Genomic DNA, 21,293 nt, shown 5'->3' on the forward strand with positions numbered 1-21,293 from the left:
CCATAAAATCTACATAACTCTGAAAGAACTGAAACTATACAGAATTTGACCCCTGTCTGCTATACTTTTGATATAAATTTTTTCTTAGAAAACTTCAAGTTGGGGCTTTTACCTTTTTTATTTACTTTATCTTATGTGGAGATATATGCATACACACACACACACACACACACACACACACACACACACACACACACATATATATATATATATATATATATATATATATTATAATATGTGTGACTGGTTCCCAGGAAGGCCAGAGGAGGGCATCAGATTAGGTAATGGTGACCGGCCATGTGGGTTCTAGGAAGCCAACCCTAGTCCTTTCTGCAAAGTGCTTTTAACTCCCAGCCCTGAAGGTTCTGTCTTTTTTTTTTAATTAGATACTCACTGTATTTGCATTTGAAATGTTATCCCCTTCCCCCACTCTACTTTCATTCCCCCCCTCCCCCGCCCCTCCACCCAAGCACTATTTCTGATGCCAAGAAGTACTTACTGGTAGGAACCAGATAAAGATGCCTCCTCAGGGGGCTTAGCCAGAATCGTACAGATGCAGCTGAGCATGCTTGCAGCTCAGCTGGACTGAACACAAGGACCCCAGAGAAGGTGCTAGAGAAAGGACTGAAGGAGCTGAAAGGAGAAGGTTCAGTTCCTGAGCTTGCAATCTTGATATGTCTCACAGCCTGGCCGCTCACACTCTTGCTTTGTCAGACTCCACAGTGCTGGAATGCAGGAGGGCACAGTTGTCCTAGCCATGTTGTGGCTTAATTCTGCAACGTCCTGAAGTAGTGAAAAAGGGTCTTCTGAGACCCCATGGTGCACAGAGGATATCTCACAAAAGTGTGTCAATACTTACTTTTGAAGAACTGGATTGACTTCCATGAGGGCAGGTCATTATAAATCATTGTGACACCTTTTCTTGCTCTTCTTGCCTTTCCTGCCATGAGTTGAACAGCATGAGACCTTCACCAGAACCCAAGTTGATGCCAGTTACTTGAGCTTTAAATCTCAGGGTGATGACCTAAATAAATCTCTGATTTTGTTTTTAATATAAGTTTCTCAGTCTTAGGTATTCTATTATACTAACCAAAAGACAGACTATGACTGACCACAATGAAATACAGCTAAAAAATAAGGACACATTATCTACTACTTACATAATTATTTAGAAATTAACTGTCCTGTTTCTAGTAACTCATAGACAAAAACAAACATTACAAAATATAATGCACTACAATATCTTCAAATGAATGATAATGAGAGCAAGATTTTGTATTTGACTTGTAGAAAGCTATAGTAATGAAAGGAAATATAATGAAATCAAATGTTGGTGATGTTGAAACCATCACTACTGGGAACTCTGATATGTCATTGTGGGAAATTGACAACATTGATTGTGTAAGTGACATGTTTAGATCTTGCAACTACAAAAGAAAATATTGTGACAGCTACCTAAATGTCAAACAGCAGCAACAAAAGTGTGTTTTGCTTTGAACTATATGGGTAGAGAACAAAGGTACTGCTCATATGAACTAATATTATAAAGGTAACAAAGTATAAAAGAAGCCACACACCAGCTAGTCAAGTTGGATATTAGCAACATAGAAAATATGTACTCCCTATTGCTTGACCCCTCACAGAAACACTAATTAAATAAAAAATAAAACTCTCCATGTGTTTATAAAAGCTAAACAAACCAGACAAGGGGTTATAGTACCTAGGTGCAGCATGTAACTAAAAGGCATATGGTGGGAATGACAGTTTTACATTATCTATTTTGCTTTTTCCAAATCCCAGACAGTATTGTGGGAAAAGGTAGCACTTTTTGTGAATATGAGAAGGAAATAAATATCAGACTTTGCCTCTGACTTCGAAACTTAGATATTTGCTTTAAGATCTATTACCACATAAGCTCCTATAGCTCTAGGCTGGGTACCTACAGACTGTAAGCCTACCTGGACGCCAAGCCAACTGGTAGTGTAACAGAAAAATCCTGAAAGTGAGAAACCCGTGGGCAAGTAAATGATATTGTTTTGTTAAATGGATATGTTCTGCCTGTAAATTTTCTTTTAAACATCTGTGTTTATGACCATAGGTTACTGCTGCTGTCATTGTTGGTTCTCCTCCTCCTCCTCCTCATCCTTTTCCTTCTATAGATAGTATTTACTCATTTTCCTTCTATGGATAGCAGAGACTCATTACTTGCTGATTCCTTAAGTATAAATCAGTATAAATCACTGAGGCACAATAGTCCAATGATTAATCCTCTTCAAAACTCAGAAAACCACTACAGAAAAAGAGATGGAAAGGATGGGAGAACCAGATGAAGTAGAGAAATTGTGCATAGCCATTTCTTCCAAATTGAAGCACTCCCTCATGGAGGGAGAAAGGAGTGCCCCAAGACTAGGGAATGTAACAAAACTTACAAGGTTAAATAAGCTATGGAGACTTATAGGGATCAAGAAACTTGCCAGGCTCAGAAAGCTAAGAAAGTTACAAGATTCACAAGCCGTTAAGACAATTACTTGGAGAAGAGATTTTCTTAGCAGAGCTAAACATATGTTGTCCAGAGGAATCCAGCGAAGCAGCTTCCATGAGCTGGTGATGTTGCTCGGTGATGTTGCTGCTACACTTGAGTCACACTTTTTTAGGTCACTCCCTATCTACAATTCAGTAAATAACTCCAGTAAATTCATTCGTTCACCTTGGTTGGGAACATTGCTTGGCTCTGTTATTGGCCCCCTGTCTTGAATAAATAAGTAATCATTCACATATCCCCAGAAAATTCACACAAGAGCACTCATATTTTAATTTAATCTGATTGGAAACTTTTTACATTCCTGTACTCCAGCACTTAAATCTTCAGCCAGCAAGATTGCTCAAAGTAAAATGCATGTGCCTCTGAGCCTGTTGACCTGAATTTAATCTGTGGAAGGAGAAAAATGACTGCTAAAACTTGTCCCATGATCTTCACACATGCACTGTGGTAGATACACAGTAAATCAAGAAAGTACAGAATATTTAAAAAAATCTATATCTTTCTTTACATTTGTAATTTTTTTCTAAAATTTTTTTCCAAATTGTATTTCAGTTCTTCACTATGATGATTACATACTAACCTGAAACTGAAACGAAACACCTACCTCTCTTAAGTTGCCTTGACCATGCTCTTTAAAGCATAGAAAACTAAATAAAACCTATATGAGTAGAGGAATCTAGTTGAGCACAAGCAAGCAAGCCAGAGAGCAAACATGCATTCATTCTCTCTGCTTCTAACTGAGGATGTGCTGTGACCGTCTGTTTCAGAAGGAGCATAATCTGAAGTTGTGAGAGGAAACAACCCACTTTCTCCCCCAAGTTCTTTTGTATTGGGGTACCTTATCACACCATCAGGACTTAAACCAGAACATGTGTTCATAGAGAACAGAGAGTGAGAGGATACTCATTTATGAAACACTTCTATGCTCACTTAAGCTGAGGATAAGCTGAGGTCTACTGGTACTACCACCTACTATAAAATCCCACAGATGATGAGTTAATTGAAAGAAAGAAAAATAATAATAACTCATTAAACAGCAGCTTAAAAGCCTAAAATTTCTCCAAGAATACTTACAGCTTTCTCACATATGTACAAATATAGTACTGTAGAATTTTTCTTTAGTAATTTTGTCAGTTATCCTATGTGTCTTACCCTATGACAGTACTTACACAAATTTCATGCCTGTGTCCAGTCTCTGCATCTAATATACATTGATCTCCAATCCTTGTTCCTTTATGTACCACTGTATGCCTTTCAAATGCTTTTCTAAATCTGTAAAACACATACATATTAGCATCATATCATCTATAATGAAATCCTTCCTCTGAGAATGAGAAGAATATCAAGGCAAGGTCATATATCACCATACCATGACAGGGAGTGGAACTGGAAATGTGACATTGGTGGAAAACTCAGAAGGGCCAATGCCAACAGTTGTGAGTACATGTAGGTAGGATACAAAGCTGGAGGAATACTAAAAATGAGAGATTAACACAGTCAATACAGCCTGAAAACAACTCATTACATGAATAAGGAAGCAGTGTTGAATGAAACAACATAAATACGGGGGTCTAACTCATTTAGTTCTCTAAAGTCCAGTCCTACTGGAGCTGCCTGGCTTGTTCACAGGACACAGTGTGATGCTGAAAAGGCTTTGGGTTGGTAAATAATTCATACACTTTCTAACTCTTTGACAATTTCTAACTCTGCTGATTTCTTTAATATCATCATAACCCACCTACTTCCAGGGCAGTCTATAGTGTTCGATATTCATAGCCTTACTTTTGGTTAAGCAACTGTACAAGTTCCCACCTTGCTCAATAATGAAATGACTGACTCTTTAAAGTCCACACTCTCGGATGAAATTAACTGGTATGTAGGGTGTGCCGTATCATCTCATTCAAGAATGTTCTCTTGCCAAAGAGAAACCCAGACAGTATGTTCTTGTGGTGGAGTATAGTAGGAGATCCCTAAGACAGACTTGGTCCCTTGTACCTGTATGGCTCTGCCTTCTTCTGATCACTACTTTTGGTACTTTAGAAGAAAAGTGTGTTAGAGTACATATACCTACCATATACCACATTCTGCACATTGTTAAGAGATTGTTCAAACAAAGCCCAGTTCAAAAGAATTGTAAAGAATCAATTCACCCTTTATAACAAAATAGGAAAACCACTTCATTGAATACACTGCAAAAGGGTATTAAAGGGGGTTGTTCAAGATCGCTGATGGCTGGAATATTAGCCACTGGGCTGTAGGGGAATGGGTCTCCACTTTTGAGAAGTACTTGTTCTGGTACATGGTTTCCCTACATGAATTTCTTGCCATGTGAATGAATAGCCAGACTGGCTGGTATAAACGGAAAATAGCTAGTGTACATTTACTCCAAGCTGTTCAGCCTTTGTCATACCAATAAAGATTTGTAAATAGAGAGTATCTGGTTCACTGAAGCTCAGTGTGGTCATAGGCTCTGGTTACAGGGCCTGGGCTCAAGCTCTATGGCTGAATCTCTATAGTCTACATAACTGCTTGGCCCTTGGGTTGGCCAGAAGATTTTACCAATTGGGATTTCTGGAACAGACTTCCAAAGATTCCCTAATGGAAGCCCGTTCATTTTCTCACTTCTTTTTCATGGCTTTCCCTCCACACAGGAATGACTTCTTACAGCCTCATCTTTCATTCCTGCTGACCGTTGAGTGGGAAGATTTCCTAACACTCAGAAGCCAAGAATTTGACTTTCTGTTTTCCTACTATGAAACTGGGGATTTTGGTACATTTCCTTTGAGTTAGCCAGATAGGAGTTGTCTGTTTATTTTTCCATTTCCTCCAGAATACCTTAGTACCTTAACAAATAAATGTACATACTGGTCTATTAACTCAGACTTGCCAAACCTTTGCTGGATCCGAAGATTGTGTTCCACACCAGTGGAACACCAGAGCATGCCCAAGAAAAGCCCATGGTATACATGCTCAGAAGAGGGTACTATGTAGATAACTATAAAGGGTCATGAATCTCAGGATTCTGCCCTCTTGAGTGTGTGATTTTTCACTCTCACTTGCCACTTCTGTTCTCAATTCTTTCTCTGCGTGTGCCCATGTGCTCATGTGTGTCTGCTTGTGTTTCAAAAGAGGATTTATCTTTGTAGCTCTTGATTACCTGGAACTTGCTCTATAGACCAAACTGTCCTTGAAATCAGGGAGAGCCACCTGGCCCTTCCTCCCAAATGCTAGGATTAACAGATCACATCCTTTGCTTCTTTCTCCTTCTTAATAGACTTTACTAATTTCTTACCACATACCTCTTGTCCAGTTCTTTGCCCTCATACACATGATTCTAGAAGCTTCATGTTTCCCTGGGACACAGATCTGGGGCTGTAACAACATTATGTAGCCTTTATATCAAAGAAGGATGAGTAGCTATGTTGCTGTTTCTCTGCTTCCACAACAGAACCAATCCACCCCCTTGTCTCATCAAGCAGGTTGTGAGAAACTCTCTCATTTATTGTTTTAAAAAATCCATCTCAATTCAGACAGATCAGATGCAAGATATTCCATAATTATAATTTTCTGTAACATATATATATATATATATATATATATATATATATATATATATATATATAACTTTTATTACATATATATTGTATCCATGCTGAATCATGGACTTCTCTCTCTTACTCATATGACTTGAAGACTACCATCTATTGGATCTCCCTTCCCTGTGCCCTATGCCCATTTCTTCTCAGGGATTTCAAGTTTGGGGATCTGAAGAACTCTTTAGCACAGATTTAACCTCAAACTCTAAGAGATGGCAAGCCAATACCTCCACTGCGTGTTTCTTTTTCCCTGCCTCCATTGTCAAATTCAAGACTCATGTGTAGGACAGCATCCACATTATGGATACTTTGCAGTGGATATCTCTGGCTATCTATCTATACACTGTAGGAGCCATGCAACCAATCCTTCCCAACTTATCAGATGTCTACACATGCCAGATATAGCACTGTTGACAAAGCAATGATTCCACCAAATCTGGCTAAGTGAGCCAATGTACGTGATTTGTACTTGAGTTTCTTACCAGCGTGTTGGTAAGAGGATAGTTATAGAGTGAATCAAAAAAAAAAAAAAAAAAAACTTTATCTCTAAAACTTCTGCTCCTGGATGGGTGACAATTTACTAAAGTTGCATTTTTGGAACTCTATGAACAACTTACAGTAAACTCCATTGAAAAGAGTCTCCCTTCTCCCAGCAATTGCTTATTTTATATATACTTTAACCCAGGACATGGCCTTTTGCCTTTCCTTCCTGCATTTCTTTTAGAGACAGGGTCTCTCTACATAACCCTAGCTGTTCTGGAACTCACTATAGTGATAAATCTTGTCTGAAACTCACAGGATCTACCTGCCTCCCAAGTGCTAGGATTAAAGGTGTGTGGTACCAGGCCCAGCTTCATTTTGTAACTTTCTGAACTACTTCAGCCAAGTAAGATGCATCCTGAAATTTGTAAGTTTCCTTAGGTGTCTGAGTCTTATAAAGTTTGATTTGATCTCTCTGGAGATTTAAATTCAAAGAAAATAACTACACAAATACAATGTTGGGAAGGATTAAAAGTCTGGCCTAGTTAAGAAAGTGTCTCTAGAATGGGCTTTGAGGTTTCAAAAGATGCACGCCATTTCCAGTATGTGACCTATTCTGCTTCCTACTCATGGACCAAGGTGAAAACCATCAGCTCTTCTTGATGCCATTCCCCTGCAGCACCATCTTAAACTCCAACCCTCTGAATTCATAAACCCAAGATAAATAATGTCTAAGTTGCCTTGGACATGTTGTCTTATCAAGGCAATAGAAAAGTAACTAGAACAAAGCTAATCTCAGATTTTTTAACCAGGAGCATTACAGGCTAAGAAAAATCAGCATAATATATTCAAAATATTAAAGGAGAAAAGTTGATAAACTTTACTTAGCAGTACAGTCTTTCAAAGATGAAAAAGAGATGAAAACTCTTCAGGCACACACAAACCAACAACAACAACAACAACAAACAACATAACACCAGATACCAAATCAAATGAAACTAAAGCAAATGGTAATAAATACCATAAGTGAAAAAAGTTCATCAGCATGAGGCCTGTCTGTTATATAAAGAATACTAAAGAAAATGCTTCAGGTAGAAAGAAAATTATGCCAATTAGTAACACAAATACAAAGCCAACAGTAAATGATATCAGAATTCCATTTTTTAAGAATCAAAATATCTAGATTAAAACAAATAATAAAATCTCACAGGATATAACTACATGTCAGAGCAAATATACACAAGAGACATACAGAGATTATAAAATCCACAGCAAGTATAAATTAATTTCGAAGGCAAGCAGCATGTTCTCTACGGAAGGTCAAATACTGGGCAACAAACATGTCTTGAAAAACCTAAGAAGATGAAACTTATATCCAGTTATCTAAAACTAGCATCCAGAAAAGAAGGAGTTTTTTTTTAATTTATAAATAAGTTAAATTAGCCATGTCCTTAAGTAATTAACAAGTCATTGAAGAAACAAAAATAGGAATAAAATATACTAGACCTTACAGGATGTACCAAAAAGTTATAAGAGGGAAGTTTGTAGTAAGAAATTCCTACATTCAAAAGAAGACTCTCCAACCACCACCTCAAAATACAACCTGATGTCACATCTCAAGGAATTAGAGAATGTGAGGGAACTAAATCCAAGTCTTGAGATGACAGACGTACTGCTCAATACTCAGTGAAAGACCAACAGTAAATTCTTCTCAAGCTCTTCTAAAAATTTTAGGCCTGAGAATACTGCCAGTTTCACTTTATGATGCAAGCATTTCCCTAATATGAAGGCCAGATAAAAATTTTACAAAAAGGGGAAGAAAAAAGAGAAAAGAAAAATATACTCCAACACACCCAATAAAGAAAACTACCAATCTGCCCAACAAATGTTTTTAATCACGAGCTTGAAGCTCAGTAAGAACAGCATTCATCATGACTTAGTTAGGTCTACACAGAATGATTCAATATACAAAAATCTCATGATCCTATCAATTGATATAAAACATTTATTTAACAAAATGTGACAAGTTTTCTTAATTACTGCACCCCCCCCCCCATTAGGAATTACAAGATGGATCAACAGGCAAAGGCACTTGAAGACAAAGCCAGCAACCTGAGTGCAATCCCTGGGACCAACAGGTGGAAAGGGGAGAGAAATTCCCACAGCTTGTCCCTTGGCCTCCACATAAACAATGTATTTTCTTGATTTGTCTCAACTTGACACTGGCTGGAGTCATGAGAGAAAGGAGCTTCAGTTGGGGAAATGCCTTCACAGATCGAGGTGTAAGGCATTTTCTCAAATACTGATTAATGAGAGAGGGTCCAGCTCACTGTGAGCGGTACCATCCCTGGGCTGGTGGCCTTGGGTTACATAAGATAACAGACTGAGAAAGCCATGAGAAGCAAGCCAGTAAGTAGCACACATCCAAGGCTTCTGATAGTTTGAGTTTCTGTCCTGATTCCCTTTGGTGATGAACAGCAATATAGAAGTGTAAGGAAAACAAACCCTTTCCTCCCCAACTTGCTTTGTGGTAATAATGTTTATTCACAGCAATAGAACCCCTAACTAAAATATGTCATGTCATGGGGTCATGCACTCTCCCTATGTAAATAAGCATAATGAAAATTTTAAACTATCATTGGATAAGGTATAGAAGAAAAGCACTTCAACATAACAAAAGCCACATGTAGCACAATTCATGTTACATTCAGTGTGGAAAAGTTGGGAGCTTCTCTTAAAAGCAAGAGCGAAGCAAGGATAGCCTTTGCCATTTCTGCTTGACAATGTACTCCAAATCCTCTTCAGAAAAGTTAGGTAAGGGAACAAAAACTAAAAACAATTAAAAATCCACATGGAGTGATGGGACAAAATAAACATTCATTGATGGTGAAGTGATTTTAAAATACATCTAAGAACACAACATGGTGAAAGGACAAATCTTTACATTAAATAATATTAGTATAAATGGGCATCCACGTGTATTAGAATGAAAGTAGGACCTCATTTCATATCGCATATAAAAACAAACTTCAAGTGAAAGACCTAAATAATCCATAAAAAGATCAAATCCGTGCATTGTGATCACAGACAGAAGAGAGTAATTCTAGTCAATGGCATAGAAAATGTTTTCAGTAAAATCATAGAAGAAAACTTGCCAATTCTTGAGAGATGCCTATGCATCTGAAAGGAGCATATAGAACACCAAATAGACAAGACTAGAAAAGATAATTTTTACATTACTATAATTAAAATACTTGAGATACAGAATAAATTATGTATTTTATAATGAAAGAATAAGTAAAATGTTCAAGAGAAGAGCCAAGTCACATATAAAGGCATACCTATCAGAATGGCAATTGATTATTTGATAGAAACTTTAAAGCCAGTAGGGCCTGGAAGGATCTATTTCAAGTTCTAAAATACCAAAACTGCCAACTCAAAATAGTATACTTAGGAAAAATATTTCTTATAAGTGGAGGAAACATAAATGATATAAAAACATACTAAAGGAATTTATGACTACTAAGAAAGCTCTACAGAGAATATTTCAGAATGAAGAGAATTATAAATATACCTCCAAGGTCACCAGGGTGAAAAACAAAAAATGTTAGGACTAGTAATTGATGTCTAACAAAACTGTTACAAAAATCATTTAAAATTGGGAAATAATATTTATCTTTCAATAATAACCCTAAATATTAAGACTCTTAGTTCCCCAATAAATTGATAGAGTGGCAGATTTGCTTACAAAATAAGACTCATCTTTTTGCTGCCAAAAGAAATACACCTCTGTTATCAAAGGCAGACACCAAAATGATGTGAATGAACAGAAAAATTGCTGTAACTGAGAGTCAACCAGGTGTGGTTATAATCATCACAAAATAGGCTTTAAGTCAAAATTACTTAGAAGAGATCAAGAAGACCACTCCATATTCCTTTAAGGAGAAATTTACCAAGAGACAATTATAATTCTAAACAAATATGTATCAAATACAGGTGCGTTTAATCTTATAAAACAAACACTACTACATGTGAAGCCACAGGTTAATCACAACTTAGTGGTAGTGGGTGACTTTGATCTCCTACTCTCACTAGTAGGCAGATCATCCAGACAAAAACAGGAAAACTTTGAAGTTAAATGGCATTGTAAGTTAAATGGACTTAATGGAGTTCTATAGATCATCTTGTGAAAATACTAAAATCTGTATATCTCTTCAGTAGTGCATTGAACTTTCTCTTAAATGATCACATAATATGACACAAACAAATGTTAAGAAATAAAGGAAAACTGAAACAGTAATCTACATTATATATTTTAACACCGGCATAAAATTAGTTACTAACAAAAACACAACTTCAGAATGTATATGAAATTCTGGAGACTATACAACATATCACTAAATATAAAATTTCTAGAGTTAAATCAAAACAAAGCATAACATACTGAAATCTGTTTGACACAATGGAAACAGTCCTGATTGGAACTGTTTTATTATAACTAAGTGCATAAATTAACTAGTAAATATAAAAGAATACAAATAAATAACTTAATAATGTATGTTAAGGCCTTGTCAAAATGAAAAAGTCAAGCTTCTCTCCTTGGTTGCCTCTCAGAGTCTGAAAATAATTCCCTATTGCTAGAACATAGGCTCAGATCATATGAGCTGGGTCTAATTTCAACACCGTCTTGTGGTCTCACTTTCATGGTACCAAAAATTACTATTCGAGCTGCTAAGAAAGGAAAGCAATTAGTACTCCTATCTAGCTTCAACATTTATAAACCGTAACAATGAGCAGCAAAGCATGATATCTATATAGGTACAGTAAGTGACAGTCACACGCTTGTGATAACCAACAGTTGTCTAATGGGGCTCAAGGCTCAGGGAACTCATGTGTGGTACTAAAAACCTAGCCCACTTCTTGGGGCTAGTTGATGTTGTGGGTTTTAGAAGAGAATCTATTACCACATTGACCAACCCCACAATTCCTTACTACATTCTAAATTTTATCCATATACCCACAGATAACTGCCACTATCATCCCTCATCAAATAAGCCAGTCTTTACAGCAAATGGAACAAGCCAAGCTACAGACTTTTAACAATAAAAGCCGAGAATAAACAGTGAGGAAAGACAGCACCTTCAGCAAACTACTCTGGGGAATCTGTATCTCATCATACTGAATAATGGAAATAGATCATTATCTTCCACCCTGAAAAAAAATAAATGACTTTCAAAGGATCAAGGACTTCAACATAAAACTTAATATTCACAGACTTCCAGAGGGAAAAGCACGGAACATCATAATCTTTCACCTGCTAAACATGTCCTTCATAATTTCTGTTTCATTTCAAGGTCTGTTAGATGGTTCTGTGTGAGAAGGCTGAATACTGATGCTCTGACATTTTGAGGAGTGAGGAACTGTCTAGTTAACCATTTGTATCTACAAAATGGGCAGGAATAAAAGTCTTCCCAGGACAAAAAGGGCCAACATGATCAAACTATATATTCTATTCTTGAGTCTTGATCAAGATGGAAATGCTGGCTGTAAGCCACAAATAATTTTATCAGCAGTATCTGCAGCATCAAAACTCAGTGGAGCAGAACTCGTTAAATTCATAGTCTCAGAATGCAAAGTTAAAACATCAGGAGAAATGTTAGAATTATGCCAAATTCCCTGCAAGTGTCTTTGGATTTTCTCCCAATTATAGTGCTGTCACTGTAAAGTTTTAGGTGACACAGATCCATTGGTATTTAGCATGACACTCAAGATGGTTTCCTATTCTTAAATTCTGAACCTCCTCTCCAATAAATTGAGTAACACCATAAAGAGCATCAACCCACTGCTCCAACCACCTACCTAAGTCTTGAGTATTCAGAGCACTAGTAACATTTTTTGTTAAATGATTGACAAAAATGGCTGTCTTAACTTCTTGTATCAAAGCAATTGCAGGAGCAATGTTGCTAGCTATCGATGTAATCAAAGCTGCTATACCAGCAATAGTCAAGCCCGCTATCCCCTTGACTCTGCTGAAAGCCTGACTCACTTCTTCCAAAATTTGTAAGCTTTTTTCAGAATATCAAGGTCCTATCATAATCACAGGCAATAAAACAAAAGCTGGTTGATAGACCCCAATAACAGACATGCCCTAAACACACACACACACACACACACACACACACACACACACACACACACGTGCGTGTGTATTTCTTTGGTTGCCCACTAGTACTAGATGATCAGACCTTATTGCTGAGGCTACAACCCGCCTTAGTTGGAAGCTATGAAGACATCGAGGAGCTAGAAAAATCCTGTCTGCTTATTAGCTTTCTCAGTGCTGGGAGATACTAAGCAGGCTGCTAGAGGGAAAAAATGTATCAGTGGGTCTTACTCAGTGCACCCCTCAGATTATACTAATTAGTGAGACAAGATGAGCCTACTCGTAGCCCAACAGTTATGGCATGACTAGAGCTGCCCTCTGGAGTGGAGTCCTGATGCACAGGAGTGACCATGCTTGGTACCATGAACTTGGTAGACAGGGAGTCATAGTCTCTAAGACAACGGTTCCTAACCTTCCTAATGCTGTGACTCACGCTGTGGTGACCACCGACAATGAAATAATTCTCGTGGCTCTTCACAACTGTGATTGTGCTACTATTTTGAATCACAATGTAAACATCTGTGTTTCCCATGGTCTTGAGTGGTCTCTCTGAAAGGTTGAGAACCACTGCCCTAGGGGAAATCCTGCTACCATTTCTGAGCTAAATTCATTATGTAGTATTAAATTGTCCTCCATAAATCTGTGTTTATAAATAGAGACAAATGCTTCTCTCAAATTTACCCAATGAAGCCTCTTGGCACAGAAAGGTAGTAAATGTAGAAACCCTTTGCTACTCTGAAAATAAATGACAACTGGGCACTCGGTCCTAATCAAAACATTCCTAAAAGATTCAAGGAACATCGTAAAAGAGGAATCTAAGAGCCAGACAGAGAGAAAGGCTCCAAAATACTGTCCCCTATTCATGACAGCCACAGCAGCTATGGTCACCTGCACTAGGTCTGCACAAGACTGGTCCTGTTCACATTAATCAATGAACGGAGACAGCCCCACCACTCCCTGTAGTAATATTGTCTGTTGATAGTTCCTGTAAAAGGGAGACACTAGTTTCAGTTGTATATCCAGTGGGATCCATCAGAATCCAAACCCCTGCTCATAGATGGCCCTGGTTAACTCACGGGGTAACAATACAAACAAAAATGATAAAAAACATGGTTAAGGAATTTGTGGGGGAAAGTGAGGGTTGATAGAGGTTGGAAGGGCATAAGAAAGGATAGGGATGTGAGTAACTGGGGTGTATTATATTCACATACAAGCATGTTAAAGAATACATTCAATCCATTAAAATATGGGGGTAGGACTATCATGTCAGGAGATGCACTGATAGGAAGGAATCGGGTTTCTTCAACAAACAACAACAACAACAAACAAAAACAAAAAACAAAAAACAAAAAACAAAAAACCTGGCAATCTTGAGAAGACATCTCTGTCGCTTTCATGTTTTGCCTCACAGCTCTATCATGGATCATAAGAAAGGATTCATAGAGAAAGAAAGTAGTTACAGTGTTCTGGGAGATCCCACGGGCAGGGGTCTTTTTGTTCAGGGGTGCATGTCCTTTTTTCTTGGTCAGAACATATCAGCTAAACTAATCTGAGAAAAAGGTTCTCTTCTGCAAAACGGATTGGGAGAGGGCCGAAGAGCTACGTGAGTGAAGGGAGAGGACAGTTTTAGAGGAGTTGTTATTTTGTTTTTCTATAGTCCTCCATTGCATGGTAGCGTTCCAGGACACAGCCACCCTGCTTCCAGACTTGGAGAGGAAGCTCTGAGCCGCTCGAAAGTGCCTGGGCAGGCCCAACTTCAGGGAAGTGGAGGATGTCTAGTGAAGACTTTTTCTTTGTTTGGGGACCATCTCGTTATCTTGAGCCACACACCATACTGTTTATATCCTTGGTCATCCCCACTTCATCTATCTATTTCCCCACCTGGAGAGAACACTTGTTCGATGAATTTCAATGTGAACAAATAAATGGAAAAGCAAGAACAGAATTAAGTGAGTAAGAACGACAGGGAGACTCAGCGATTCTCATGAATTGCAAATTTATTGACTGGGGAGGGCACTGGAATTGGGAGGTAGTTATTCAGAAACCAAGGTGAAAAATCTGCAGAACAAAATACACCTTTAGTGATTCAGTGGCTTCTTCTGGGGGTGGGGTGGGGGTTTGGAAACCTCAGGCAATATCATGAGAAAATTAAGCCCATGGGCGCCCACGGAGAACTCTTCCAGCTCCGTTGTCTCCGTTGCAGCCCGGGGACTTTACTTGCACGGCCAGGTAGGAGCCTGTTTCTGCTGGGTCTGGTGGCAGACTGGCACACCCTTGCCACCTCCAGAGCCGCCCCCAGAGGAGCCACCTCCGCAGCTGGAGCCACCGCCACTGCCTCCGGAGAAGCCGCCTCCGCAGCCACCACCGCTGCCCCCGGAAGAGCCGCCGCCACAGCCACCTCCGCCTCCGGAGTAGCCTCCACCGCAGCCACCGCTGCCGCCGCCACCACCGCTGGAGTAGCAGCCACCGCCGCTGCCGCCGCCGGAGGAACCACCTCCGCAGCTACCACCTCCTCCGGAAGAGCCCCCTCCGTAGCTCTGCTGGGGGGCGCAGGAGCTCTGACTGGTCTGCTGCGAGGAGTAATAGCCCCCGCCGCCACCAGAGGAGCCGCCGCCGCAGCTGCCGCCGCCACCGCCGGAATAGCCGCCGCCGCTGCCGCCGCAACTGGAGCCACCACCGGAGGACCCGCCTCCGCAGCTGGAGCCACCGCCGCCCCCGGAGTAGCCGCCGCCGCAGCTGGAGCCACCGCTAGAACCGCCTCCGTAGCTCTGGCACTGATACTGTTGGGAGGAGCCGCCGCCGCCGCCACCGGAGCCACCTCCGCAGCTGCTACCGCCGCCACCGGAGTAGCCGCCTCCGCAGCTGGATCCACCGCCGCCAGAGTAGCCGCCGCCACAGCTGGAGCCGCCGCTGCCGCCGCCGCAGCTGGAGCCACCGCCGCTGCCGCCGGAGTACTTGCCCCCTCCGGAACCGCCGCCGCAGCCACCGGAGCTGCCGCCTCCGGAGGAGCCTCCGCAGTAGGAGCCGCCGCCTCCTGATCCGCCTCCGCAGCTGGAGCCGCCGCCCCCGCCGGAGTAGCTGCCGCCGCCGCAGCTGGAACCGCCGCCACCCCCGCCGGAGTACTTGACGCCCCCACCGGAGCTGCCACCGCCTCCACAGCTGGAGCCACCGCCGGAGTAGCCGCCGCCACAGCTGGAACCACCGCCGCCTCCGGAGTAGCCACCGCCGCAGCTAGAGCCACCGCTGCTGCCACCAGAGTAGCCGCCTCCACAGCTGGAGCCACCGCCGCCCCCGGAGTAGCCGCCGCCGCAGCTGGAGCCACCGCCGCCGCCGCCAGAGTACTTGACGCCGCCGCCGGAGCCGCCTCCGCCGCCGCAGCTGGAGCCACCTCCATAGGAACCACCGCCGCCTCCGCAGCTAGAGCCTCCTCCAGATGAGCCACCTCCGCAGCTGGAGCCGCCACCGCCACCACCGCTATAATAGCCACCGCCGCCGCCTCCTCCACCAGAGGTCTTTCCACATCCCACGGGGGGACAGGGAGTGGGCTGCTTTTTCTGGTGAGACATCTTGTTTAAGGAGAAGGGGAACCCTGAAAGAAGAGCAGAAGAGCAACATTGGACCAGCAGCAAGAGGATGCTGCGGAGGCAGATGCAATCGTGTCAACACCCTTCTGACTCCCAGATCTATGCTGACCAGGTTTCTGAACTCCATTCATGGACTGGATAGCTCTTCAAAAGCCCTGTTAATAGTGCCTCCCTTTCCCCTCAACTCTGTCTTTCTTCTGCTGTGTGATTTGGAGGGCAGAGCACCCATATTCCCGCCTGTTTTTGATCTTCCATTAAAGAACACTCCATCTCTAGGTGCTCCCAAGTCCCAATCCTGATTCATTAAGTTTAGTAGAAAATTACCACCTGAATTTTACCCATTTCCAGCACAATAAGAAAAGATTTATTTGGACATTAGCCAAGTGAGGGACTCATTTCCAGCCAAAAGTCCTCAGTTTAAAACTCTTGATCTGTCCTACTGAGTGAGGATATGCCCCACGGGCCAGTTATTAGACAAGACAGTTCTACTGTGGTCCTGTCAGCAAGCAGATGGAAGAACTCTGAACTGTTTGGACCAGAACATCTAACTAGAAGAGAGCAAACATCCCTTTGAGGATACTCAGGAGTCTAAATCTAGTAGAGAACTGCAACTTGTAAGAATTGTAGCTCAGCATCTCACAAATCTGCCAGAACGTCTGTCCCCATAAAGCAGAGCTTGGATTTTTGTGGCTTCTTAAATATCCCACCATTGTATGACTCATCCTCCTTTCTCTCCACTAGTGGATTCAGCCATGCCTGGCAGGTTTAAAGGGTTCATCCAGCCCGTGGTGGCCTGCCACTACAGTCTTCCAGAGTTCTAGCCCTCAGCACCTGTGGTGCCAGAGAAGTAGGAGCTAGTCCTGTCTTCCTGGAGTTTAACATTCTGCACAGACTACCAGACACATCATCTGCCCTTCTCAATTTGAATATAGTACCTTCCAAAGGGGAGAGGAGCCCTGTAGCCTAACCTCTCTGCAAGCTGAGCAAGGCCAGCTGGAGAGACCAGAGAGCTAGGAGAGCCCACACTTACCAGAAGCACCAAGGGAGATGAGTGAGGGAAGGAGATGATGGTGATGTGAGGGACACTGGGGCTCCTGACGTTTTATACTCTTGGCCCCGCTCTGACTCATCTATTGATCAGGCACCTCCTCCCTGTGATTGCAGGCAAAGGATTGACCCATTCATGAAGTTTCAAATTCTTGGGATAGGGATAGGCAGTTTAATGTATGACTGGCTGCTTCTCTGATGTAACTGTGAGCAGGTTGGTCATTAGAGATGGCCAGCAAGGTGGATAGCAGAGATTGTTTGCAAAACTTCTGTATAGGTTGCGTGCCATAACCAGAGGACTGTACTTGAGGATTAGGTTCCAGACTTGTGAAGCAGTCTAAGGGAATCTAGAGGTCTGAGACATTGTCTACGACATGGAAGCCCGTGCAGTTGTGGCTTTCAAATTTTGATGTTTGATTTCGATCTCTTTGGAAGTTCTCAAAACTTTAAAATTCATCCCTCTTTTGTCACAGTTTCTCTAGTCTAGTTTCATAAATGTTTCATTGGGGTGATTCTGTCCTGCTTAGCTTATCGGTTGTGAGGGTTCATGAGTCCCCAGCTCTGAGTTTGGGATGGTATACCATGGACAGCACCATAGCTAAGGTGGCTCTAGTTTAAGTTATTCCTAGTGAGAGCAGGTGTTTTGATCGTTGGTACTGAATACTGACTTTACTTGCAAAGGTGAAAACTAACAAGACAGACCCCAGGGGTCTTTCCTCCATGGCCCTTTGGTTCTGATGCCCTGTGGTGATCCCTGTGACTATGACCTCTCAGATGCAGCTATAGAATGGAATGGACTTCAGGTCGTTGGGTTAAGGTCTTTATTATTTGCCAGCTATGTCACTGTGAGCAAAGTCACAGGAGTTCATGCAACGCCACAACAGGGGAGTTGCTGGGTATTCGTTGATTGCTGAGGTGTCTGATGCTCGTTTTTGTCTACCAAACAGGAATCCTAATATTTATTTCACGAGAACATAAAAAAGGAAGTTACAAAGTACGAACATACTATATAGTGTGTGATGTTGATATTTTTGCCATTTTCTCACATGACAACACACTCTTACTTTCGACCATGCCTGTCCTTAAACCCCATTGGGAAGAAGGAGTGTGAACCCATCTCAACTGTTCTATTAGATTAAATCAGTTCTCTGATGACTTTAGGCCCCAGAGCAGCCCCTGTGTGTATGAAGAACATAGTGTTTTCCCCTTCTTTCATCACTGGAACTCAGCTGCTATTAAGACATGGCTGTTGAACCTTGTTCCACCCAGCTGTGTTGAAAGAACAATTCTAATCAGAAATTGTCTTAATTATGGGGGAGCATAAATGATCTAAACGATCCTGATTAGACTTCACCTTTCAGAAACTTGTGGCACTTGTTTTAGTTTGGACAGTATGAACTCAGGTGAAGCAAGGAGGATCTTGGGTGTTCCTGTCTTTGGAGGATGCACTAGGGAGAGAAACCAGGATCTGTGGTAGAGGGCAGTATTCTCAGCTTGAAGCTGAGACACCATGGTGGCTTTGGAGGGAAACAACACCTACCTTCCTTTAGTGGTGGTTGCCATGGGTTGGAGTTATTTTGTTTAGTCAGGCAACATGGGAACAAGTTTAAACCATGGCTCTTAGCACTGATCCGTGGACCACATCAGCCCATTACAATGCGCTCATTAGGCTATAGGAAAAGTCCAAGTTAGCATGAGGTCAGTAGGTTATTTTGGGGAAGAGAAGTCTGTAATTCATAAATTATAGCCTTCCTTCCTTTTTTGTTTATGTATCATTTATTATTTAAAAAAGGATGACTATGTGAGCTGGAAGGTGTTTTCATGTTCTTACGTGTTAAATAAGATAATTTATTTTTTTATTAAAAATGGATTATGTATTATACAAAGTAAAAAGTTTATTACATCTCTACACATATGTATAATGCAATTTCATCATATTCATTCCCACTATCATCCTTTCTTGCCTCCTTTTCATCTTTCTCGTTCCGAATCCCTAATAGGCCCTCTTTGACTTTAATATCCATTTTTTTTCTTCCACTGATTCCAGATGTCAGAGACGTAAGACTTTGTGAGACTAGCTTATTTTGATTAACATAATGATCTCTAGTTTTCATTTTCCTGCAGCAGATATATCTTGTTCTCCTTTGAGGATGAATAAAATTTCATTGCAGTCATATGCCTTATTATTTTATCTAACTAAAACCTATGCGGGCTCCATAGTTTAGCTGTTTAGATGCCGTTAGCTCAGGCATACAGGGAACTCTGGCCTGAACTGACTTGATTCTGTTGGGTGTGTAACCCGAAGTGGTTTAGCTCTGTCTTGTGCAGTTGTATTTTTCCATATTCAGAAAGACCTCCACATTAACTTCTGTAGTGGCTGGTCTTATTTGCATTTTAATTAGCATTATTAGTGTTCTAGGCCCCTTCAAATCCTTACCATTTTCCCTGTTTACTTCCTTTCTTCTTGTTGAAAATCACTCTGACTAGAATGAAATGGGTATCTCCGTGTAGCTTTAGTTTGCATATCCACAATGACTAAAATGTTGAACTTTTGACTGTTTTAAAAGTGTCTGTTTTAGGGGTAGAGAGTTGTCTCAGTGGTTGAGAGCACTGACTGCTCTTCCAAAGGTCATGGGTTAAGTTCCCAGCAACCACAAGGTGCCTTACAACTATCTGGGGATCTGATTTCCTCTTCTGCTCTATCTGAAGACAGTGACAGTTACTCAGATACATAAAATAAGTAAGTCTTTCTTTAAGTGCCTGTTTTATTTGCTCATTTATTTATTGGATGTTTATATATTTGGTATCTTAGTTACACTTTGGGTGATTAGCTCATGAAGCCTTCCCCTCTCTCCATTCTGCAAGCTGTCTCTTTTACTATTTTCTCTGTACTGAAAAACCTTTTATGTTACTTATAATCACATTTGTTAATTTTTTTCTGTAATTTCTTGAGCTATTGGACTCTTTGTCCCAAAGTCATTGCCTATGTTCTATCTTAAAGCCTTTCCTTTAGTAGTTTCAAAGTTTTAGGTCTTAAGCTATAGGTTTAGTTCCATTTTGAGGTTTTTTTTTTTTTTTTTTTTTTTTTTTTTTTTTTTTTTTTTTTTTTTTTTAATACGGGGTGAAAGCTAAGAATTTACTTTAGGACTTTTATATAATGACAGAAGTTTTGAAGTCCATATTATTTCTTTATGGAATTTTAAACTTTAAAAAACTCAAGTGTAGTCGACTCCAAGCAGCTAGCAACTTAAAATGTCAGAGAACTACATTTAGTTTTGACACCTGATTGCTGTATTTTTATGAATTATAGTATAATAATTCTTCCATTTTTAATTGCCAGTTTTATGTAGTTCACACTGAATTTTAGTCATTTTCACATTCATTCCCCACTTCTCTCCCCAGTTTTCTTTTTCCTAAGAGCTGGCTCCTATTTTCCCATCTTCTTTTTGTGTGTGGAAAACTGGGATGTATTCTTTTTGTTTACTTATTTTGATGTGCTTTATTTACTTCACTGCATTCAAATACTGACACCAAAATATGTAATAAATATAAAAATATTGCTGAGATATTTTGCATTCTTTTTCTCTTATTTAGTCTTTGAAACTGATGTATATTATGCTGGTGGCACATCTTAATTAGGACCAGCCTTATGTCAAGTGGTGTCACTCTTAGGCAGCCGTAATAATACCTCTGGTTGTCAGTGTCATAGTCCTTAATGGAAACAGATTGGAATGGGTCATACTAGGTTCCGTATTTGATATCATAATCAGTGATTTCTCCAGATAAGACAGTTTCTAATGATAACTGAATAAAAAGAATAATTTTAAAAAGCCTACTCATGTCCTAAAAGTCTCTTTTAAAATATTATTTATTAAAGTGGATGT

At 40.6% G+C, this 21,293-nt stretch overlaps 1 protein-coding gene across 1 annotated transcript; it reads right to left on the reverse strand.

Annotated features, from left to right (window-relative positions):
- Positions 1-14,991: 14,991 nt before the first annotated feature.
- On the reverse strand, positions 14,992-16,344 carry LORICRIN (loricrin cornified envelope precursor protein; the record flags this gene model as incomplete). The annotated part of the gene is made up of 1 exon (XM_080915296.1): positions 14,992-16,344. One exon carries the CDS (start codon positions 16,342-16,344, stop codon positions 14,992-14,994), a length of 1,353 nt encoding a protein of 450 aa, XP_080771422.1.
- Between the last annotated feature and the right edge of the window lie 4,949 nt (positions 16,345-21,293).

This window comes from Micromys minutus (genome assembly GCF_963924665.1).
Source record: "Micromys minutus genome assembly, chromosome: 4".
NCBI classification, from domain to species: domain Eukaryota; kingdom Metazoa; phylum Chordata; class Mammalia; order Rodentia; family Muridae; genus Micromys; species Micromys minutus.